General features: G+C 41.1%; 1 protein-coding gene across 2 annotated transcripts in view; it reads left to right on the top strand.

The window, feature by feature from the left end:
* Window positions 1-25,686, top strand: part of NRG3 (neuregulin 3) — a 1,464,760-nt gene that overhangs the window by 1,285,446 nt on the left and 153,628 nt on the right. For both annotated transcript variants that reach the window (XM_075349019.1, XM_075349018.1), the window contains exons 6-7: window positions 3,345-3,471; window positions 19,840-19,967. In XM_075349019.1, the coding sequence (XP_075205134.1) occupies window positions 3,345-3,471; window positions 19,840-19,967 (255 nt within the window). The remainder of the gene's footprint in view (window positions 1-3,344; window positions 3,472-19,839; window positions 19,968-25,686) is intronic.

Below are 25,686 nucleotides of genomic sequence, written 5' to 3'. Positions count from 1 at the left end.
TGCAAATATCTTTGCACTACTGGGACTATACTGAAGTCCAATAGCCACATTTAGGATGCCACTAGGTACACTCAGTGTTTGCTAGTATAATGGCTTAGTTATAATGAGTTGGAGTGTGCAGAGGGCAGGAAAGTACAGTGCCAGGGTTGTGGGGCTCTGGGTAGAGGAATGGAGTCCCGCCTTTCTATTACCTCTTAATGGGGAAATGCAGCGAGGAAATCCCTGACCTTAGCTACACAGATGCTGTCATCTTGTGTAGCTGTTAAACTCTGTTTTTAGGACCTGTCACCTATGGCTCTGACCCTGCCGGTACGAGCCCTTAAAAGGACTGATAGAAAGTGCTCTCCTTAAGCTGTCCAGCGCTGTGTATGGAGCGCATACAGCAGTATCGGCGATAGGACTCAGGACGGAGCTGCGCCAGTGATGTCTGACACCAAGAACGCAGAAGGCAGATAATGGCGTGCTGGAGGAAAATGTCCGGTTTTATAATGCAGGGACATGTGACATGGACATCCTATCACACATGCCGTTGTTTCTCTGGCTAAAAGTCCACTTAGCTGTGTGTGTGTCTGGGATTGGCTGACATGCTGGCCCTCCCCACTACACGCGCGCGCTTAGGGAAGGAAGACAAGGAAAAAAAAAAAAAATGGCAATCGCCTTTATCCATACAGCAGTGATCTAAAGGCGCTGTTCCCGCACACTATACACTGAAATTTCATAATAGTGTGAGTCACAGAGTGACTTACACTATTACAGCGGAAAGCCAGCTAGGAATTAGCTGTTTTTTTTTGCTGCTAGAACCGTTCTCGAACGTATCTAGAACTATCGAGCTTTTGCAAAAAAGCTTGAGTTCTAGTTCGATCTAGAACAGCCCCCAAAATCACTCGAGCCGCGAACTGGAGAACCACGAACCAAGAACCGCACTCATCTCTAGTGACAAGTACTGGAAAAAAGATGCATGATACTGAAATTAATGTTTTTTTATGTGTAAAACATGTGTAAAGCCAGAAATGTTATAGATAAATGATATATAGATAGATTAGATAGATAATAGATAAATAGAGAGATAGATGGATAATAGATACAATGGTTAGAGAGATAGAAAATAAATAGATAGATAAAAGATATAGAGAGCTGATATAGAGAGATAACTTGTACAGCTATTTAGCAGTGTTAATAAATAATTTTAGAAAAAAATGACATGGGATCCCACTAATTTTCATAACCAACACAGGTACAGCACTAGCTGTCAGTTGTACTTTGGCTAGTTTTGAAAAATAGAGAGGCTCCCATATTGATTTTCTTAATTATTTGAACATATAATTTTAAAAAAACAGTCCCCCAGTTTTTTGAAAACCAGCAAAGGGACCATAAAAAACTGGGTGGCTAATATTATTAGAATGGGAAGGGATATGGTTAATTGGCCCTTCTCACTCTAAAAATAGCAGTCCACAGTGACCGCACAAGTGGTGCATCTATTAGATGACCCAATTCTGGCACAGTACTCGGCTTTTCCCATTGCCCTGATGTCGTGGCAAATGGGGTTATATATGGGGTTGATGCCAGCTGTGCATTGGCAGCTGATATCAAGTATTATTACTTGATGATGGTATTAGTAGTGTATTTTATTAATAATAAATCAAATTTAAGTAATAAGGAGGTCCATTGATAATCTCATATTCACTGTCCCAGCCTTTGAAGAATAGAGCATTCCTCTGTGGGCTGGGAAAGCAGCTACTGCAGCCTCACACACTAATCTGTGTTAGAACTACTGCAGTGAACTGAGATGACCTCATGATGTTATGACATCATGAGTTCAACTTAGTTCACGGCCCACGGTTCTCACATAAAGTATCATGAGAGCCCTCTATTCTAGGGAAATCTTCTTGGCGGCTTCTCAATTCAAACCAATAAGTCATTGCTTGGATATCAACCTAATAACATACTGAGCTATTAGGGAATCGGAGAACAGGCTATAATTTGTAGTATACTGAAAGAAAAATATTTTACCACCACCACAAGCAAAACAGTAACAATGTAGTGACATGAACAGAATCTGCACAGCTAATCAAATGCTAAGTAGTTGTGATTAAAATGTATACATGAGATAGCTAATATTGTCTATAAAATGAAGGTAGTCACATATTTGAAGCTCTAATGGATGGCAAGATACTGTATGTAGCCTGTATCTGAAATGTTCAAAACATTGTAACCCTTTTGCTCATCAGTGTATATTTCCAAATGTGTAGATGGAGCTCATTATCTCAGGTCCACAATGAAGAGTCAAATATTCATGCAAAGGTTCTTGCTTATATTAACAGAGCAACCAATTTTTGATAAGATCAAACCTGAAGAGATAAGGAGTTATCCGGATGAAGTCACAAAGAGCAGACCAGATAACCCCTTATTTCTTCAGCTTTGATGCCTGAGAGCTGTTTCAGCCTGAGTGACATACTCCTCCAGACAACCTAAACTTAGAGGCCTTGAGAAAGACCAAAAAATTGGTCTTATCCAAGATCGGTTGCTCTGTTACTATAATAAAGAACCTTTGCATGAATATTTGACTCCTCATTTGCAGACCTGAGATAATCAGCTACATCCTAGAATTTTTTTCTCATGGACATGACATTATTTTGCTGGCAGTATATTCAGGGACATTTTCAAATAATATTTCTAAATGTGCTTTTGACATGAATTTCTCACCAAGTGCTATTAAGAACCCATCCAAATCATACAGGCAAAGAAATCAAAACATAGATGTCCATAAATTAAGTGATGTGTGATATTGAGATACCACACAGGGAAAAACTATTGGGCACACTTATTGAAATGTATTTAATACTTCTTACAAAAGTCTTTGTTGTCAAAGGCAGCCTCGAGTACGGAGAAACTAGTTGCATGAATTTGAATTGCTCAGGTGTGATTTTGGGTCCATTCTTCCACACAAACACTTTTCAAATTTTGAAGATTCTGTGTGATCCTTTTATGAACTCTTAGCTTTAGTTCCTTCCATAAATTTTCTATTGGATTTAGGTCAGGGGATTGGCTCAGCCATTCTGGCAGCTTTAATTTCTGTCTTTGAAATCAGCAGAGAGTTTCATTGGCTGTGTGTTTGGCATCACATTTTGCTGAAATGTCAACCCTCATTTCAACTTCAGCAGATTTTTAGCAAGAATGTCTCTGTACAGACACACACACACACACACACACACACACACACGTGTATATATATATATATATATATATATATATATATGACTAATGTGTATTTTGTATTCTATAGTATATTATAATATATTGTGCTTATGGAAAGCTTTATTAATATTTTTCTGTTTTATATTTAGAAGGCAAACAAAAATAATTCAGGAGCAATTGAAAGATGCACAAAGTGGGAAAAATTATAGTCTCCATGCATCTAATTTGTTATCAAAAGCAAAGAACTTTGGAGAAAGCAGAGTTCAACTTCATAGTGTAAGTATCTACTGTTTACATACAAAAAATAGAAAATTATATCTTTGTAAAAATGTGAGAACATGTACAGTATATGCTTTACAATGAATTTTTTTTTTTACATTTGCATTAATTACATGGGAAGCATATAATTAAAAAGAACATGTGATTGCTGTATTTCAAAGAACTGCTCCAGTGGGGGGAGTTCTCAGCACTGGAGGGGTGCTCTAACCTAAGGTCCCTGCCTCTGCTTTTATACTCACCTCCCATGTCGCTCCCATCCCATGATGCTGTCTTATGATCACAACTTCTCGCTGGTTAGAAGTTACAACTTAAGATCTCAATGCAAGTCAATGAGAGCCAGAACAAAGCTCTTGTTGACTTGTATTGAGTTGGGACTTCCAAATCGCGCCATAAAACATTGTAGCATCTGGCAGGTAAATAGTACATGTAATATTGTTGGTTGTAAATGATTTAGTCACATAAATGTAAATTTGGTGAATAAGGTTCAACTGGATGAACCTAGGTCTTTTCTCAATCTATGTAACTGGAAATTGACGGGAGCAGCGCCAAAAAAATATGAAGACGTCAGAAGCTGAGTATAAGACTATAAGCAGAAGAGTTAGATTTAAAGCATCTGTCCAGTGGTGAAGTAAAAAAAAAGTTGGAGTGGTGCTTTAATTTAACCCCTTCAGCCCCCGGGCACTTTCCGTTTTTGCGTTTTTGTTTTTTGCTCCCCTTCTTCCGAGAGGCGTAACTTTTTTATTTTTCCATCAATCTTGCCATATGAGGGCTTGTTTTTTGCGGGACGAGTTGTACTTTTAAATGAAACCATAAGTTTTACCATATAGTGTACTGGAAAACGGCAAAAAAATTCCAAGTGTGGAAAAATTGCAAAAAAAGTGGGATTGTACAATAGTTTTTGGGATATTTTATTCACCGTGTTCACTATATGGTAAAACTGATGTGTGGGTATGATGCCTCAGGTCGGTGCGAGTTTATAGACACCAAACATGTATAGGTTTACTTGTATCTAAGGGGTTAAAAAAAATTCACAAGCTTGTCCGAAAAACGTGGCGCACGTTTTGCGCCATTTTCCAAAACCCGTAGCGTTCTCATTTTTCAGGATCTGAGGCTCAGTGATGGCTTATTTTTTGCGTCTCGACCTGACGTTCTTAACGGTACCATTTTTGCACAGATGCTACGTTTTGATCGCCTGTTATTGCATTTTGCGCAAAATTTGCGGCGACCAAAAAACATAATTTTGGCGTTTGGATTTTTTTTGCCGCTACGCCGTTTACTGATCAGATTCATTGATTTTATATTTTGATAGATCGGGCATTTCTGAACGTGGCGATACCAAATATGTGTGTATTTTTTATTTTTTTAACCCTTTAATTTTCAATGGGGTGAAAGGGTGGTGATTTGAACTTTTAGGTTTTTTTTATTTTTTTTTAATTTTTTAAAACTTTTTTTTTCCTTTTTTTTTTTTTTTACTAGTCCCCCTAGGGGGCTATTGCGATCAGCAATCCGATCGCTCTGCACTATCTGCAGATCTCAGCTACAGAGCTGAGAACTGCAGATTTGCTGCTTCACTTTCAATGCCGGCTGTATTCCGGCATTGAGAGGAAGTGACTCATGTTAGCCACAGGCGTCATCACATGACCCTGTGCTACCATGGCAACCGCCGAAAGTCACGTGATCATGTCACGTGACTTCCGGCGGGGGCGGGGTAAGTCACTGTCATGGCGGCGCCCATATACATATCGCTGCCAAGACTTTGGCAGCGAAATGTAAGGAGTTAATGGCCGCGGGTGGAAGCGATTCCACCCGCGGCTAGCAGGCACACATATCAGCTGTTGATAACAGCTGATATGTGCGCGTCTCGCCGCCGCCGACCGGCGGCAGGGGGCGGGGCTTACCGGCACACGATCCATGACGTATTCAGTACGTCATGGGTCGTTAAGGGGTTAAAGTAAAATATTGTGTATATTGATAATGTTTAATGCATGTTAAGGCAAGACAGACTATTCATGGGAGCAAAAGCAACATGTGGCTTGGTGTTTTCTTGTTGACACTAAATGGCAGCCAAATGAGCCTTTGGAAGGCCCCTGCCTTCCATGTTAACATATCGCCCCTGTCTAATAGCATTTCGGGGGGGCTAAAAGAAGTTTGTGCACACATGCACTGGGAAGCAAAGTATGTAAATGCTGATGTGGCAATCACTTTTAATTAATTAAACAACAGCAATCAGAGCTAATGCTGGTAGCTGCTGTCACAGGCAGATGCTTGCTATATAAGGCTACTTTCACATCAGCATTTTTTTGACGGACGTAAAAAAAACGCAAAATGCATCTGAACAGATCCTTGACAAATGCGTTGTCATTTCAATGCATTTTGAATGGAATCACGGTAAGAGCGTTTGCATGTGCTTGCATGCTTCATATAATGGATCCGCTGTTTTACGGTTTTTACCTTGTTTCAAAAACGCTACTTGTAGCGTTTTTGACCTGCGTCCAAATACTCCATGTCACTGGATCCTGACTGTACCACATGCAACCGCATGTGAATGGTGGTATGCTGATAGAAATGATACTGTTTCCTCTACTAAGCATGCCCAGAAACAAGCCTGGCATGACCACAGAGAGTCTCTCTCTTTCTCTCTCTCTCCCTTCTCTCCTCTCTTTCTCCCCTCTCCCCTTTCTCTCTATCCCCCCTCTCTCCTCTCTCTCTCTCTCTCTCTCCCCTCTCTCCCCTCTCCCTTCCACAGCGGCGTGTGCATTTGCAGGCTGTCAGGTCGAGTTCCACTGTCTCCCGATCACATGACTCCAATGCCCACCCATAAACTTCAAGTGAAAGGATCCTGTAAAATAACACTTGCATTTGTATGCGTTTAACACTAAATCAACAGGATCCAGTCATATGCGGTTTGCGTTTTTCTGATGTCCATCAAAAAAACGCTGATGTAAAAGCAGCCTAACACAGGCAGAATCTACAAGATGCGAAAAAAAGCTCAGCTCCTAACCCTACTGCATACACCTTGCATGCAGATTGTGATGAAAGTAAACAGTGCAGGTTATTAAGGGGTAAAAGCTTGCACAGCCTGCTCCCAAAGAAGTCAACATTAGTGTTTCATTAAGAATTAAGTGTAAAGTAAGCCAACAATATAAGTGTACAAGTGTTATGTTGCAAAAACGTTTTCTCTAGAGTTTCACCAATATGATACTGATTCTGGTAAATGTGTTAGGTGTGACATCTAAAGTACAATGATAGTGCAACTTTATTAATTTTATCACATAGTTCTCAGTGTTATGAACTTCCTGTTCATAAAGAGATACAAAAATCACAAACACACATACTAAATTTTGAAAAACATATTGTCAAACAACGTCATATTAAGTGTGAAAATGTTTATTGCAGTCACGTGTATGCCACAAGTTTAAAATATTCATAAGTAAAAGAGAAAGGATGGAAGGAAAAAATGGCGGACCGTAAGGGTATTAAATTCTAAATTTTAGTTATAAGACCTTAAAAAGGTTTACCTTAATTTTTGTCAGCCTGCAAGGGTAAGGGTCCATCAGTAAACATTAAATTAGGGTCTCTGTTCATCTGTGTTCTAATAAAAAAGAACAGACCAATTAAGTAATCCAGTTGACAAAAAAATGGGCTGAAGACAAAAATAAGACTGTCATTATGCAGCGACAATAAACCATAAATTACAAACAGCATAGAAAATGTACCTCTCTATATCACCTTCATTAAATAACTTTGCTATGGATAGAATATCGAACTATAAAAAAAGACTAAGAGTAAAGTCCATTACATATATAAATTATGTTCAGCAAAATTGGTCAACCGTTGCTCTAAAGCCTGGTTTACACGCTTCAATAGATCTTTCAATCCATCGTTGGGGTCAAGTTGTAAGTGACGCACATCCGGCATCGTTCGTGACGTATTTGCCTGTGAAACCTACGTGCAATCAAGATTGAACGAAAATACGGTGATCGCATACACGTCGTTTATTCCTCATACATTGGACGTTTTGTTGTATGAACTTAGTCAATTGAAACGTGTGACATCCCTCATACGATTTGGATGTCTGAGGCTATGTGCGCAGGTGTGCGCTCTGCACCGCAGCTTAAAAAAGGTCTGCTTCAGAGCGCAGCTGAAAAGCTGCGTTCTGAAGCGCCTCACGATGCCTGTCATTCACTAATCTCTGTCAGTCCGTCACTATCTCTGTCCCTCTCTCTCTGTCCATGTCAGTCTATCCCTCTTACCCCCTCTCTCATACTCACCAATCTCCGATCTCCGGCCCGGCTCTGCACGGCAATCACACTGCTCCGGCGGCTTTTACTGTTTTGAAAAAGCCGGCCGCCCATTAAACAATCTCGTATTCCCTGCTTTCCCCGCCCACCGGCGCCTATGATTGGTTACAGTGAGACACGCCCCCACGCTGAGTGACAGGTGTCACACTGCACCCAATCACAGCAGCCGGTGGGTGTGTCTATACTGTGCAGTGAAATAAATAATTAAATAATTAAAAAAAACGGCGTGCGGTCTCCCCAATTTTAATACCAGCCAGATAAAGCCATACGGCTGAAGGCTGGTATTGTCAGGATGGGGAGCTCCACGTTATGGGGAGCCCCCCAGCCTAACAATATCAGCCAGCAGCCGCTCAGAATTGCCGCATACATTAGATGCGACAGTTCTGGGACTGTACCCTGGTGCGTTGGCAAATCGGGGTAATAAGGAGTTATTGGCAGCCCATAGCTGCCAATAAATCCTAGATTAATCATGTCAGGCGTCTATGAGACACCCTCCATGATTAATCTGTAAATTACAGTAAATAAACACACACACACACCCGAAAAAATCCTTTATTAGAAATAAAAACACAAACATATACCCTGGTTCACCACTTTAATCAGCCCCAAAAAGCCCTCCTTGTCCGGCGTAATCCAGGATGATGCAGCGTCGCTTCCAGCGCTGCTGCATGGAGGTGACCGGAGCTGCAGCAGACACAGCCGCTCCGGTCACCTCCACACAGCAAAAGAAGACAGCCGCGCGATCAACTGCTGTCACTGAGGTTACCCGCTGTCACTGGATCCAGCGGTGGATGCAGCGGTGGCCGCGGGTAACCTCAGTGACAGCAGCTGATCGCGCGGCTGTCTTCATTTGCTGTGTGGAGGTGACCGGAGCGGCTGTGTCTGCTGCAGCTCCGGTCACCTCCATGCAGCAGCGCTGGAAGCGACGCTGCATCATCCTGGATTACGCCGGACAAGGAGGGCTTTTTGGGGCTGATTAAAGTGGTGAACCAGGGTATATGTTTGTGTTTTTATTTCTAATAAAGGATTTTTTTTGGGTGTGTGTGTGTTTATTTACTGTAATTTACAGATTAATCATGGAGCGTGTGTCTCATAGACGCCTGACATGATTAATCTAGGATTTATTGGCAGCTATGGGCTGCCAATAACTCCTTATTACCCCGATTTGCCAACGCACCAGGGCAAATCGGGAAGAGCTGGGTACAGTCCCAGAACTGTTGCATCTAATGTATGCGGCAATTCTGGGCGGCTGCTTGCTGATTGTTAGGCTGGGGGGCTCCCCATAACGTGGAGCTCCCCATCCTGAGAATACCAGCCTTCAGCCGTATGGCTTTATCTGGCTGGTATTAAAATTGGGGGGGACCGCACGCCGTTTTTTTTAAATTATTTAATTATTTATTTCACTGCACAGTATAGACACGCCCACCGGCTGCTGTGATTGGGTGCAGTGTGATACCTGTCACTCAGCGTGGGGGCGTGTCTCACTGTAACCAATCATAGGCGCCGGTGGGCGGGGAAAGCAGGGAATACGAGATTGTTTAATGGGCGGCCGGCTTTTTCAAAACAGTAAAAGCCGCCGGAGCAGTGTGAATGTCGTGCAGAGCCGGGGATCGGGGATCGGTGAGTATGAGAGAGGGCTGCTCAATTCACTTACTCAGGAGATTAGCGGTCACTGGTGAGTTTTTCACGGGTGACCGCTAATCAGGACGCGACACAGACAGAGCCGCAGCATGACAATGAAGTCGGGTGAGGTTCACCCGAGTTCATTCTGACAGTGCGGCTCTGTCTGTGTCTGTCATCTGCCATTCAGCTCTGCTACATGGCTGTCTGTGTCTGCTGTCAGCGGCCATGTAGCAGAGCTGAATGGCAGATGACATAGTAAAAATGCATCCCTACACATTACACACGCTTGGCAAGTCAATAAATAAAAAAAAAAGGGTGCCCGATGCATACGTCACGGAACACATGATCTAAAGGATCGCACACAAAATTGATCAATTTGACATAGACTACTAACGCACGTGTGACAGCAAATGAACGACCTACGTGCAATCTCATTCAATCGCATATGCGACCTGGGCGTGTCACATCGCATACGAGATCGCACACCTAATTGTAAGGTGTAAAGCAGGCTTTAAAGTCTGCTTTACACCTTACAATTAAGCATACGATATCGTATGCGATGTGACACGCCCCCATCGTATGTGCGACACGTTCAATTTGTTGACCGTGTCGCACAAATGATTAATTGCGTCACACGTACTTACTCTTCCATACGACCTTGATGTGGGCGGCGAACATCCACTTCCTGGAGTGGGAGGGACGTTCGGCGTCACGCGGCAGCTGGCCAATAGAAGCGGAGGGGCAGATTTGCCTGTGACGCACAAACGATGGGGGCGGGTATGCACGCTAGCGATCTCGCAGCATGTAACGCGGCCTTTACAGTCATGACCGAAAGTGTTGCAACCTTTCAAATTGTTTCCGAAAATGAGGTATTTTTCACATCAATTTTTTTTTCAGTTGCACATGTTTTGTTTTTCACATGCTTATGTGTATTAGAATAGCACAAAAAAATCAGAAAAAAGGCAAATTGGACATAACTTCATACATAACCCCAAAAGTGGGCTGGACAAAATTGTTGGTACCTTTTCAAAATTGTGTGTAAACAACTTTTGCTTCAAGTATGTGATGCTTGCTCAAACTCACCTGTGGCAAGTATGAGCAGGTGTGAGCAATATGAAAATCACATCTAAAACCAGATAAAAAAGGTGACTCAATCTTTACATTGTGTGTCTGTGTGTACCATGGGAGAACAGAAAGAGAAGAGAACTGTTGAGTAATTGAGAATCCAAATTGTTGAAAAATATCAACAATCTTAAGATTACAAATTCATCTAAAGAAATCTCGATGTTGTTTTGTCAATGGTACTCAACATAATTAAGATGTTTACAACCCATTGCACAGTAGCTAATCTCCTTGGACGTGAACAGCAAAAAATAATTGATAAAAGGTTGCAAAGCAGAATAATCTGGATGGTGGATAAGCAGCCTAAAGCCAGCTTTACACCTTACAATTAGGTATGCGATCTCGTATGCGATGTGACACGCCCAGGTTGCATATGCGATCTAATGAGATTGCACGTAGGTCGTTCATTTGCTGTCACACGTGCGTTAGTAGTCTATGTTAAATTGATCAATTTTGTGTGCGATCCTTTAGATCATGTGTTCTGTGACGTATGCATTGGGCACCCTTTTTTTTTATTTATTGACTTGACAAGCGTGTGTAATGTGTAGGGATGCGTTTTTACTATGTCATCTGCCATTCGGCTGTGCTACATGGCCGCTGACAGCAGACACAGACAGCCATGTAGCAGCGGTGAATGGTAGTTCACAGCAGACACAGACAGAGTCGCACTGTCAGAATGAACTCGGGTGAACCTCACCCGACTTCATTGTCATGCTGCGGCTCTGTCTGTGTTGCGCCCTGATTAGCGGTCACCAGTGAAGGATTCACCGGTGACCACTAAACTCCTGAGTAACTGAATTGAGCAGCCCTCTCTCATATACTCACCGATCCCCGGCGCTGCACGGCGTTCACACTGCTCCGGCGGCTTTTACTGTTTTGAAAAAGCCGGCCGCCCATTAAACAATCTCGTATTCCCTGCTTACCCCGCCCACCGGCGCCTATGATTGGTTACAGTGAGACACGCCCCCCACGCTGAGTGACAGGTGTCACACTGCACCCAATCACAGCAGCCGGTGGGCGTGTCTATACTGTGTAGTGAAATAAATAATTAAATAATTAAAAAAAACGGCGTGCGGTCCTCCCCAATTTTAAAACCAGCCAGATAAAGCCATACGGCTGAAGGCTGGTATTCTCAGGATGGGGAGCTCCACGTTATGGGGAGCCCCCCACCCTAACAATATCAGCCAACAGCCGCCCAGAATTGCCGCATACATTATATGCGACAATTCTGGGACAGTACCCGGCTCTTCCCGATTTACCCTGGTGCGTTGGCAAATCGGGGTAATAAGGAGTTATTGGCAGCCCATAGCTGCCAATAAGTCCTAGATTAATCATGTCAGGCGTCTCCCCGAGATACCTTCCATGATTAATCTGTAAATTACAGTAAATAAACACACGCCCGAAAAAATCCTTTATTGGAAATAAAAAACACACACACATTCCCTGGTACACCACTTTAATCAGCCCCAAAAAGCCCTCCATGTCCGGCGGAATCCAGGATGATCCAGCGTCGCATCTAGCGCTGCTGCATGGAGGTGACCGGAGCTGCAGCAGACACAGCCGCTCCGGTCACCTCCACGCAGCTAATGAAGACAGCCGCGCGATCAGCTGATCTGTCACTGAGGTTACCCGCTGTCACTGGATCCAGCGATGGCCGCGGGTAACCTCAGTGACAGATCAGCTGATCGCGCTACTCACCTCAGTTGCTGACTGGAGCTGACCGGAGCGGCGGTGAGTAGCGCGATCAGCTGATCTGTCACTGAGGTTACCCGCGGCCACCGCTGGATCCAGTGACAGCGGGTAACCTCAGTGACAGATCAGCTGATCGCGCGGCTGTCTTCATTTGCTGTGTGGAGGTGACCGGAGCGGCTGTGTCTGCTGCAGCTCCGGTCACCTCCATGCAGCAGCGCTAGATGCGACGCTGGAGCATCCTGGAGTACGCCGGACATGGAGGGCTTTTTGGGGCTCAGTAAAGTGGTGAACCAGGGTATATGTGTGTGTTTTTTATTTCCAATAAAGGATTTTTTCGGGCGTGTGTTTATTTACTGTTATTTACAGATTAATCATGGAAGGTGTCTCATAGACGCCTGACATGATTAATCTAGGACTTATTGGCAGCTATGGGCTGCCATTAACTCCTTATTACCCCGATTTGCCAACGCACCAGGGTAAATCGGGAAGAGCCGGGTACTGTCCCAGAATTGTCGCATATAATGTATGCGGCAATTCTGGGCGGCTGTTGGCTGATATTGTTAGGGTGGGGGGCTCCCCATAACGTGGAGCTCCCCATCCCGAGAATACCAGCCTTCAGCCGTATGGCTTTATCTGGCTGGTTTTAAAATTGGGGGGAACCGCACGCCGTTTTTTTTAATTATTTAATTATTTATTTCACTACACAGTATAGACACGCCCACCGGCTGCTGTGATTGGGTGCAGTGTGACACCTGTCACTCAGCGTGGGGGGCGTGTCTCACTGTAACCAATCATAGGCGCCTGTGGGCGGGGATAGCAGGGAATACGAGATTGTTTAATGGGCGGCCGGCTTTTTCAAAACAGTAAAAGCCGCCGGATCAGTGTGAATGCCGTGCAGCGCCGGGGATCGGGGATCGGTGAGTATATGAGAGAGGGGGATAGACTGACATGGACAGAGAGTGAGGGACAGAGATAGTGACGGACTGACAGAGATTAGTGAATGACAGACATTGTGAGGCGCTTCAGAACGCAGCTTTTCAGCTGCGCTCTGAAGCAGACCTTTTTTAAGCTGCGGTGCAGAGCGCACACCTGCGCACATAGCCTCAGACATCAAAATCGTATGATGGATGTCACACGTTACAATTGACTAGTTTCGTAGTACCAAACGTCCAATGTATGAGGAATAAACGACGTGTATGCGATCACCGTATTTTCGTTCAATATCGATCGCATGTAGGTTTCACACGCAAATACATCACGAACGATGCCGGATGTGCGTCACTTACAACTTGACCCCGACGACGGATTGAAAGATCTATTGAAGTGTGTAAAGCAGGCTTTAGTCAAGTTCCCAAAAAATTCAAGCTGTCCTGCAGGCTCAAGGAGCATAAGTGTCAGCCCAAGCTATCCATCCATATTTGAATAAAATAAAATGCTATGGCAGGAGACTAAAGACGACACCAATGCTGACACAGAGACATAAAATAGCTATATTACAGTTTGCCAAAATCAACATGAGTAAGGAAAATTCCTTCTGAGAATACATATTGTGGACAGACGAGACCAAAATAGAGCTTTTTAGTAAAGCACATCATTCTACTGTTTACTGAAAATGGAATAATGCCTACAAAGAAAAGAACACAGTACCTACAGTCAAATATGGTGGAGGTTCAAAGATCTTTTGGGGTTGTTATGCTGCCTCTGGCACTGGGTGCCTTCAGAGTGTGCAAGGAATTCTGAAATCTGAAAATTAAAAACTGATTTTGGGTCTCAATGCAGTGCCTAGTGTCAGAAAGCTGGTTTTGCATCCTAGCTCATGAGACTTCCAGCAGGACAATCAACCCAAAAATACTTGAAGAAACACCCAGAAATGGATGGACTCAAAGCACTGGAGAGTTCTGAAGTAACCCTCAATGAGTCAGGGTCTAAATTGCATTGAACTTGCTGATGGTTATAGAAAGAGATTGAGTACAGTTATTTATTCCAAAGGGTGTGAAACCAAATATTAAGTAGAGAGTGTCAACAATTTTTTCAGCTTTTAGAATTTTGTGTGAAATTACGTCCATCATGATTTTTTTTCTTTCTTTTTTTTTTTTTTTTTAATGCTGTTTCAATACACACAAAGGAAGTAAACATGTGCAAAGCAAAAAGTGTAATTGCAATAATTTTCTGGGAAAAACTATTTCCTTTCCTGGGAATGTTCAAGCAGGCAACACTTTCAGCCATAACTGTAGCTATATACTGTAGCCTCTTCTGAAAGCAGGGTAATATGGTCTTAAAAGGCAGAGAAATTGTTGCATTGTTGACTCTATGCTATTTAGAATTGCATAGCCATATATTTCTTTGTACAATCAGCTGTGTGTGCCTCTACAAATATCTCAGTATCTCACAAACTCGATATGTAAGTTAGTGGGTCTCTCTAAATATTAACTTTTCCCCCACTTTTTTTTCCCCTTTTTTGTGTTTTCCTCCATATCTTCCACAACCATAACTTTCTTTTTTCATTTTTCTGTCAACATAGTCATGTTAGGGCTTGTTTTTTGCAGGAAAAGTTGTACTTTTGAATACAACCATTAATTTTACCATACGCTGTACTACAAAGCAGTAAAAAAAATTCAACTGCTGTGAAATTGAAAAAAATATGTTTAAGGTTTTTTTATTTATCATTTTCACTATATACACTGTGTGCAGAATTATTAGGCAAATGAATATTTTGATCACATGATACTTTTTATACATGTTGTTCTACTCCAAGCTGTATAGGCTGAGAGCCAACTACCAATTAAGTAAATCAGGTGATATGCATCTCTGTAATGAGGAGGGGTGTGGTGTAATGACATCAACACAACTATATAAGGTGTGCTCAATTATTACGCAAATTCCTTTCCTTTGGCACAATGGGTCAGAACAGAGATTTGACGGGCTCTGAAAAGTCCAAAATTGTGAGATGTCTTGCAGAGGGATGCAGCAGTCTTGAAATTGCAAAACTTTTAAAGCGTGATCACCGAACAATCAAGCGTTTTATGGCAAATAGCCAACAGGGTTGCAAGAAGCGTGTTGGGCAAAAAGGGGGCAAAATAACTGCCCAAGAATTGAGGAAAATCAAGCGTGAAGCTGCCAAGATGCCATTTGCCACCAGTTTGGCCATATTTCAAGGCTGCACCTTCACTGGAGTATCAAAAAGCACAAGGTGTGCCATACTTAGGGACATGGCCAGGGTAAGGAAAGCTTAAAAACAACCACCTTTGAACAAGAAACATAAGATAAAACATCAAGACTGGGCCAAGAAATATCTTAAGACTGATTTTTCAAAGGTTTTATGGACTGATGAAATGAGAGTGACTCTTGATGGGCCAGATGGATGGGCCAGAGGCTGGATCAGTAAAGGGCAGATAACTCCACTCCAACTCAGATGCCAGCAAGGTGGAGTTTGGGTACTGGTATGGGCTGGTATCATCAAAGATGAACTTTGTGGGACCTTTTCGGGTTGAGGGTGGAGTGAAGCTCAACTCCCAGACCTACTGCCAGTTTCTGGAAGAAAACTTTTTCAAGCAGTGGTACAGGAAAAAGTCGGTATTATTCAAGAAAAACATTATTTTCATGCAGGACAATGCCATCACATGCATCCAACTTCCCCACAGCGTGGCTGGCCAGTAAAGGTCTAAAAGATGAAAAAATAATGACATGGCCCCCTTGTTCACCTGATCTGAACCCCATAGAGAATTTGTGGTCCCTCATAAAATGTGAGATCTAAAGGGAGGGAAAACAGTACACCTCTCGGAACAGTGTCTGTTAGGCTGTGGTGGCTGCTGCACGCAATGTTTATCATAAACAGATCAAGCAAGCAACTGACAGAATCTATGGATGGTAGGCTGATGAGTGTCATCATAAAGAAAGGTGGCTATATTGGTCACTAATTTTTGGGGGTTTCGTTTTTGCATGTCAGAAATGTTTATTTCTAAATTTTGTGCAGTTATATTGGTTTACCTGGGGAAAATAAATAAGTGAGATGGGAATATATTTGTTTTTTATTAAGTTGCCTAAAAATTCTGCACAGTAATAGTTACCTGCACAAACAGTTATCCTCCTAAGATAGCCAAATCTAAAAAAAACCCACTCCAACTTCCAAAAATATTAAGCTTTGATATTTATGAGTCTTTTGAGTTGATTGAGAACATAGTTGTTGATCAATAATAAAACAAATCCTCTAAAATACAACTTACCTAATAATTCTGCACACGGTCTAGTAAAACTTTCCTGGAAGTATGAGTCTCCAGGTCAGTTTGAGTTTTTTTGATACTAAAAATGTATTGTTTTTTTTTTATTTTATTAGTAAAACAAAATTCAGAAGTTAGTAAAAAAAAAATCATCAGCGCTGCTCTGTACAGCATATATGAGGACTTGACTTTCTATGAATAACAGCTCACAGCCAGCATTCACGGAAAGTTTATTATGACACAGACAGAGGTCATCAGCTGACCCCAGGCTGTTATGTCAACCCAACGACCCTCAGCAATCATGTCACTGTGGCGCTGAAGGTAGCGGAGAATGGCGATCTCCCCGCTGGCATGTGTGAAATCCCGCTGTCGGACATTGACTTAACTAGTTAACAGGTGTGGCCACATCTCCAATCCACCCGTTCATGTTAGAGGCACATGTTGGTTGATCTGATCAGCACACATATTCAGGGATAGATATTGGCTTGGCTTGCAAGCCTGCATCAAAGGCAGGGATATGACCTTGGACGTACCAGTTTGTCCAAATTTGTGAAAGGATTAAAGAAGACATTTTTTAATAAAGTGCAGGATTTTTCTGTATTTAATGTTTATTACTAAAAGTTATATTTTTATAAATTTATACTCATCCTTCCATCCCTTCCATCATTTTCATTTTTCCTTAAGTTCTGAAGGCACACTTTCTCTTGACCTATGGTATCTTATTTCTAGCTTTTTTTCTGGAACAATTAACATTTTTTTATTATACTGAGTAGTATTGCATGATTTTTTGCCCTATTTTTGTCATGGATGTCTCATCTACGAAACATTATCAAGAACTTTTTGTGCGTAAAACTGTAATTGGGTAAGGATTAGGCACTGAAATGATTGATGTTGTTTATTCATTTTGTTACACATCATTGTTAAGGAGAACACTATTGTTGTTTGCTTTACCATATTGATGTATCAGTGGTAAATCTTTACACTGAAATACATTTCACAGAATTTGAATGTAGTGACATGCTTTTACCTCCCTTAGTTTTAATGATGGCATTTGAATGGTTTGTTATTGTATGTAGTTAGTTTTCCTGATTGTACTCTGTGGAATAGGAACATTCTTAAAAAAGCTTATTACTATCTTGCCTAGGATGCAATGATTATTGTGATTCACAGTGTATGAAGTCTTAACGTAAACTCTCAGAAATTACACCAATTAAAGCATTACTTTTATTGTTACTATGTTAAAATGTAAAACATTAGGAGCCAATATTTAATTCAAATTACAAAATTACAAAAACAACCAGGGAAAAAATGGAAGGAGATAAAATAAAACAGGACAGTAGTCTCTGCAAGGTGATAGTTTCATCCTTACCTACTAAGCACGAAGAATGGCACTACAGTCCATGTGCAAATGATGACATACACCATGTAGTTCCACATAGAATATGTGGTCACTCCACATGCTATAAAGAGGGCTGCAATAAATGACAGTCAGCTATAAAGCTGTAAGCAGGTCTCCTATACACTGAGAGAGTATTTGAATAAATCTGAAAGCATAGAAAAATATAAATATGTCCCAGTACAGTGTTACAGAAAGCTCTATAAAAGATACTCAACTTAGGTATAAGAGATCGTGAAGCACTTCAATTAGAGCATATGGTCCCAAAATGTACACATAGTGACAGACTGCACATGTTGAGGCTGTTTTCATAATGCATCATGTCAGGGAAACAATGTCGGTGTCAGAACTAGTCAAATACATGGAAATGATGTAGAGCTGGAACACATTACATTCCAGCAGAAGTGTACATGCATCAGAAGCATCCAGCACACGGAGATAAGGTCAATCTGGAATGCCATGCAAGCTAGCAGGGGTGCGCATGCATCGATCATGATATTGTGCCTCTGGTCTTGATTTACACAATATGATGCTATGGCACAAGGGCATTCCAGCAATGTACAGGCACCGTGTCCACAGGTCAGGAGCGTAAATATTGTCTATGCACCAGTGTCAGGGGAGGGGCGCCTAGCCTCAGGAACATATTCTATGGCGAACTACATGGTGTATATAATTACTTGTACATGCACTGTAGCACTTTAGTTCTGTGCACCTTACCAGTATAATCTTATATTGTGAACATCATATGAATATGTACTGCAGCCCTACATAACCTCATCTGATACACATGAGCACTTAGCTCATGTAAATACTCTTTATAGTATGTATTTCTGTTGAACCTACCCAGGGGAAAGGCATTGAGAATGACATACTATTTATAATGTCTATTATTTTTAGGCTGTTGTGTTAATGTACTTAGTTGATAGTCTTGAATTACATAGTTAATTATATTAAACAACCATTGTATTTCATATATGTATCAAGTGAATTATTTTGTATTATTTATTAGCCATTTATATATCAGTGTGACCTGTTTATACTCACATTATACTCACATATATATGATAAGTGTGACCTGTTTATACTCACATTCTTTCTGTGTCCTGCTCCCTTTACCCCATGATGGGGTCATCTTTTATATATGCATAGGATTTTTAATACTTTGTTGTCAATATTGTCATTAATACATATGTTAATATTTTCAACTTTACTACTAGTCTAGGATTTCTTTGCAGGTTATATATAGTATGTATAAGTTATTTGAGGACTAAACAAAATTGTTATGTTAACTGATATTTATTATTATATATTCATATAATATGATATATTATATGAAGAATAAGCATATTTTTCTAAGGTGGTACTAATTTAGCGCTCTATGTGTAACCTATCCCCAGCAGATGAGTTTTGATACTTACTGAATTAGGCTGACTTTTAGTTTATGATGTATTGGCTGTACATGTCACAATTGGCTCTGATGTCACATATGTTAAAACAAATATCACAGTGTTATGTAAGTCTCACATCAATACCTTTTTGAACATACTGACTTAAAAACTTGCTTCTATGATATGTCACTTGTTTAGTACTATTATCTAGTTGTGTGACATTGATATAGAGATTTTTATTGTGAAAATTGGTTTCAATCCTCCCCTCAATTGGTCCTAACAGGGAGTATTTAGGGACAGACAGCGGTGAGTGGGGTGCCACTTTCCATCCAAGAAGGTACCAACCTCAGGGTAGGTAGGGGTAAGACTACAGACTGGGACTGCATCCCCTATAACTAATACTGGTTAATATTTATTTTATCTTCTTCCATTTTTACTGTTTGGGGTAATTTTTGTATTTTGGAATTTGATTTAAATTTTGTCTCATAATTTTGGAGATTTAAATATAGTATCAATAAAAAAATTATCTTGCCTATTATTTGTATGCTATTATTTTCGACTTTCATGATCAAAAAGATATTTGTACTTTGAGAAAGTGTTTAAATGTTTTAATGATTCATTTACAGTATTCAAAGTCTGAGAGGAATCCAGAGCCAATAAGAGAGAATGTAATGGAATCCAGTTTTTCAGAAACACAGCCGTTCTCAGACAGCACGTCATCTGAAAGAGGGGGTCAGTCAATAAAGCATCATAGGTAAGGATTGAAGACTATTTTCCATTAACTGATGAAGATGCTTTACTATGTTTGACAAAATACATAATGTTACATTAGGGGATATGCAAAGTGTGAATAACACAGACATTCCTTCTGTTTGAACTAGGCAATGTATTCTGTTAGAATGTATTAAGGGATATAGAAAAGCTAAACAAGGAACAAAAAGGGCATTGCTATATATTTTAACATGAGTTTTTTATGACATTTTGTATCCAGAACATTAAAAGTGGCCATTTAATTCCTTATTAAAATTAATTCCAAAAATCTACGTTCAGTATTCTCTTTAAAAATGCTACTATTGCCTAATGAATTTATTATGTGCATGTCCAGAAACATTATTTACCTACAGATAAGGGGTAATTTCTACCTAAGTAGTATTTATATCCAGTTTGTTTGCCTTGCTGAGTATTGGCTTCAGGGAAGAAATTAAGTTACATTGTCCTTGCAGCACCTTGCTTCTAGTCATCAGAGCAGTGCAGGGAGACATTACAGTTTCCACTTAACATAGAGTGACAGGTGCTGGAATCAGTCCACTGTATTTTGGTTTGCACCAATGACTGAAAGCCAGTGGCTACAGGGAAAATATTATTTTTTCTCTCTGTAGCTACAGCTCCAGTAAGTCAGCTAAACAGGATTTAAACAGTATATGCCTGCAGATTTCCCCTATATCCATAGGAAAATTGCAATTCTGGAAGTGACAGGTTCCCTCCTAAGGCCTCTTTTTTCACTGACATGTTAAAAACACATATGGCTCTAAGTGTACCATGATTTTGGAACACATGTCTTCTCTGTGTGCTATCTGTGATCAATAATCCACGATAGCACACGGAAATCCGGGATCTTCTATACTCACCTAACTATGCCGCTGCTGTCTGCGGTGTTCAAGTCTCCAGAGCTGCTGTCTCCAGCCTCTGTTGCCTCTCCTTTACTGTTACTTCCGGGTCGTGGTGCAGTGAATGTGCATGAGCATAATTAGCTGGCCTGGAAGCAAGTGACAGCAGTGACTAAAGACAGCATCGCTGGAGTCAGGTGGGTATAAAAATCACTTTATTTCACAGTTACGTGATTTCTCTGGTACGTGTCACATGGATCACACCACTGCATGGTCCGTGTGACAACAGTGATGCCAGAGAAAAACGGACTTGTCTCAGTGCGGAACACATGTATACATGTGTGCACCCCACAGAAACATGGTCAGTGAGAATTCACTGATATGTGTGCAGACCCATTGATTTTAAAGGGTCTGCGTATGTCTGTGATTCTGGTATCTATAAAAACAGTATATACAGTATGTACCAGAATGACTGACATGTGAATGTGGCATAAGATGTAGCTGGTAATGACCTTTTTTCCTAGAAAAGGATTAAGCTTATGCATGAGGCAGGTTTGATACTGCAGTGTGTATGGATGGTAATATTAACATCTATTCACCCAAGTCTATTGGTATATTGTTATCTACTGTTTGGCCACCACTGACTAAAAGCATGGTTATTATAAGAATTGTATAAGAGGAAAGTGCATTCTGTTTCACCATCTGGCAACTGATAGTTAACACATGCAGGTTCACTGTAATACTAAATTCTCTTTAGTTCCTCAAAGTTTGAAACCAATAATATAGTAAATGGTGGACATAAAATGCAACTCCAACTCTTCCTTCTCTTAAAGTAAGCTCTGTTGGACATCCATCATTGTCGGCCACACTGCTACATTATAGTCAATGGCCCAGTGAGCACATACATCCGAATCCTGGGAACATAGCCTTAAATTATATACTTAGGTTTGGTAGGGTGGCAAAAAATAAGTATGAAGTCTTAAATTTAGTATATTTATAAATATTTTTAATTTTTATTTATTATCACACTATTAACTGTGAATGGATATGACTTAGAAATAGTCTTTAAGGCAAGCCTACAACTGATACAATCAGGACATAGAAAACATATGTCTTGGTTTTTGCTTACAATTACAAGCAATTGATTGTGGTAATAATAGGAGGTTCTGTCCATTGCTAATATATTCTCTGTGGTAATATCAATTACTCTATTTAATAGACATCAGTGAAGCCACAAATTAGATTTTATTTACTTACGGGCCAGTATACCTCACTTTTATTCAGTTTGAAGTGGAAAGTTTTGTGTTTCAAATAAAACTGATATATTTTATGATAATTTTCTGCTCCTACTCAATGAAATGTGAACATTTTTCATTGCTTTTTTCTGAGGAGACATAGTTCATTCTCTGTTACTTTATAAAAACATGCTTTCAAGTCTACACACAATTTTTTTTAGGTTGAAGATTGGATTTGTTACATCTTAGTCAGCAGTCTTGGTGACATTGCAAAGCAGGTCACTATATCTCAGAAGTGCCTTTTGATCTAGTTTTGCTATTTATAGCTTCTCTGGGATTTAGATTCATGATACCTGTAAATTCTTAGTTCTCAGTGTGCTTTGCAATGAATGTATAGCTTCCTGAAATGTATTGGTTATTATAAAATATGTTAATTGCAGGTGAGGGCAATGAATTGTTTAATACAGTCATTTTATGTCTATTCCTTTCTACCAGAACTTAACCACTTATTGTCATATGACGTAACATTGCATCCTATATCGGCTCTCTGAAATTGATGCAGGCTCACACACTGAGCCCGCACCTTTCCCTGTACATGTTGGCTGATCCCATCAACTGACATGTGCCTCTAAGGGGCACTTTGCACACAACGACATCACAAGCCGATGCTTACGATGCTGAGCACGATAGTCCCCGCCCCCGTCGCAGCAGCGATATCTTGTGATAGTAGCCGTAGCGAACATTATCGCTACGGCAGCTTCACATGGATTCACCTGCCTTGCGACGTCGATCTGGCCGGCGACTCGCCTCCTTATTAAGGGGGCGGGTCGTGCGGCATCATAGCGACGTCACACGGCAGGTGGCCAATAGAAGCAGAGGGGCGGAGATGAGCGGGACGTAAACATCCCGCCCACCTCTGTCCTTCCGCATTGTCGGCGTGAGCTGCAGGACGCAGGTAGGAGATGTTCCTCGCTCCTGCGACTTCACACACAGCGATGTGTGCTGCCACAGGAACGAGGAACAACATTGTACCTGTCGCAGTCGCGTAATTATGGAATTCCCAGACACTACACCGATGATACGATTCCGATGATTTTGCGCTTGTTAATTGTATCATCTAGGATTTACACACTACGATGTCGAGTGCGACGCCGGAAGTGCGTCACTTTCGGCATGACCCCTCCGACATCGCACCTGTGATGTCGTAGTGTGCAAAGTGCCCCTAACAGGAGTGGATGGATTACAGGGCTTCCCAAACCTGTTAGTTAGTTAAATACCTCCCTTCGATCTCTGACATCAGTATTTAACGCGGGCCGTTGGAGAGCACGTCATTCCCCACTCCTGTCGACGGCACTATGATGATGGGTTGTCATGACAACCAGAGTCAGTTCATATCCCTTTTCACTGTAATGATGAACTTCCTGTGAACGCCAGCTGCGTGCGGCATTCATAGGAAGATAGCATTTGTGCTGTGCAGAGCGGTGCTAATGCCCTGCTCTGTACAGCACACGTAATCAGAAGAGTGTAACTTAAAGTCCTCAAAGAGGACTAGTAAAAACAATAAAAAGTGGAAAAAGGTTTTTAGAAATATGAAAAAAACCCATAAAAGTTCAAATCAAATAAAATAGCCTCATTTAAAATATTTTTATACAAAATCACATATTTTGCATCAATGCATTCCTAAATGCCCAATCTATCAAAGTATAAAATAAATTAATACAATCAGTAAAGGGAGTAATGAAAAAAAAAATCTAAATTTAAGAATGACTTTTTTTGGTCTCTGCAACATTGCAATAAAATCCAATAAGAAGTGATCAAAACATTCTATCTACCCCAAAATAGTATAATTAAAAACATGAGCTCCGGTCACACAAAATTAGCCCTCACTCAGACCCAGACCCTGATAAACTAGAATGTTACTGGTCTTAGAAAATGGCACCAAAAGCACCATATTTTTACACATTTCTGAATTTATTGTCACCCCTTAACTAAAAAATATGTATACATGTTTGCTATCTATAAACTTGTACTGACCTGGGAAATCATTCTGCCAGGTTAGTTTTATTACATAGTGACCATGCTAAAAAAAAAAAAAGAAAGTGGGGAATGTAACTTTTTTTGCATTTTCACCATCCTTGGAATTTTGTGCCTGATTTCAGGTACACTATGTGGCAGAATTAATGGTGTCAGTCAAAAGTACAATTTGTTTTGCAACCAACAAGCCTTATTGTCTGCATTGACAGAAAAATAGAAAAGTTATTTCTTAGAAGAAGGGAAGGAAAAAATAGAAGCAGAAAAACAGAAAATGGCCACAGCAGGAAGGGGTTAAAGAAGGTTTCCAACACCAATAATCAAAAACATTTTTTAAGCTAATCAGTGCTGTATTGTCATGTAGCACACAGTTATATTTTTTTCCTTTTATCTTTTTTTTCCTCCTGAATTCTACTTCATTGCCTGCAGTCACTTTGTTTATCTGTAACTCTACCAAACTTAGCAGCTCCCTAGGATTTTCTGTATATCCTCACAGCCACAGCTAGCACCCCCCAGCTTCATTGTCAAGCATTGCCCTCTGCTCATTGATTTCACACTCAATGGTTGTCAGTAATCTACCCCAGGCCCACCTTCTGCTGCTCACTGCACACCCATTGGCTGTCGGTAATCTGCCCCAGCACTGCCCTCTGCCCAACCACTGCAGATTGATTGGCTGTCAGCAATCTGTTCCCGCACCACTGTCCGGTGTGCACTACAAACTCATTGGCTGTCAGTAATCTGCCCCAGCCTCGCTCTCTCCCCACCAACTACACAATCATAGGCTATCAGTAATCTTCCCCAGCACTACCCTTTGCCTGCCCACTGCACACTCATTGGCTCTCAGTAATTGTCCCAGCACTGCCATCTGCCTGCCCACTGCACACTCATTGGCTGTCAGTAATTTCCCAAGCCCTGCCATTTGCCCGCTCACTGCACACTGAAATTGAAAATAACAAAGCAAAGATCCTGCTTCTCTCATCTGTGGAAAGCAGAATTAATAGTCTACCTCCCTAGGGGGAGTCTATGGGAGCGTGTGAAACATTGCACTGCACTTGCATGTAATCCAAGTGCAGTGCGATATACAAAGAGACAGTTAATTAATAAACAAAATTCCACTATCACCATTCTCATTTACTCGTATTGGCGCATTGTTAAATGCACCAGTCGGATATATACACAGAGTCCATATCAAATAGCAACAACAAAGAAACAAGGAGTGTAACATGCAAAAAGGATTTTTATTAGTTATAAATGTAAGGTCACCAAGTCGTAAGGATTAAATATCTAACAAGATCACAAAAAGAAATCATAACACTGGACAGGATAACAATGAATACATATATCCAATTGTAAGGCAAAAGCACATAAATGGTTAACATAGGGATGGGCAAAAACTGGGGTGATAAGAACAATAATCACAGTGGTTTTAGTGGGATGTAAATTTAGTGCCCCAAGGGGAAGGCAGTTGACCTACCCATTGCCGGGCTATCGACTGTCACTGTCACGGGCGGCCTAGCTTGGCTCCGTTGCCCCGAGGCGTACAGAAGATGGCTGGGGAAGGATGATGGGGATAGTAGTGAGGTGAATGTCATGATGCCAC

The sequence above is a fragment of the Anomaloglossus baeobatrachus genome, chromosome 5, assembly GCF_048569485.1.
Source record: "Anomaloglossus baeobatrachus isolate aAnoBae1 chromosome 5, aAnoBae1.hap1, whole genome shotgun sequence".
NCBI lineage: Eukaryota > Metazoa > Chordata > Amphibia > Anura > Aromobatidae > Anomaloglossus > Anomaloglossus baeobatrachus.
The sequence above is the reverse complement of the archived record's forward strand: the minus strand, read 5'-3'. Positions and strand labels throughout refer to the sequence as shown.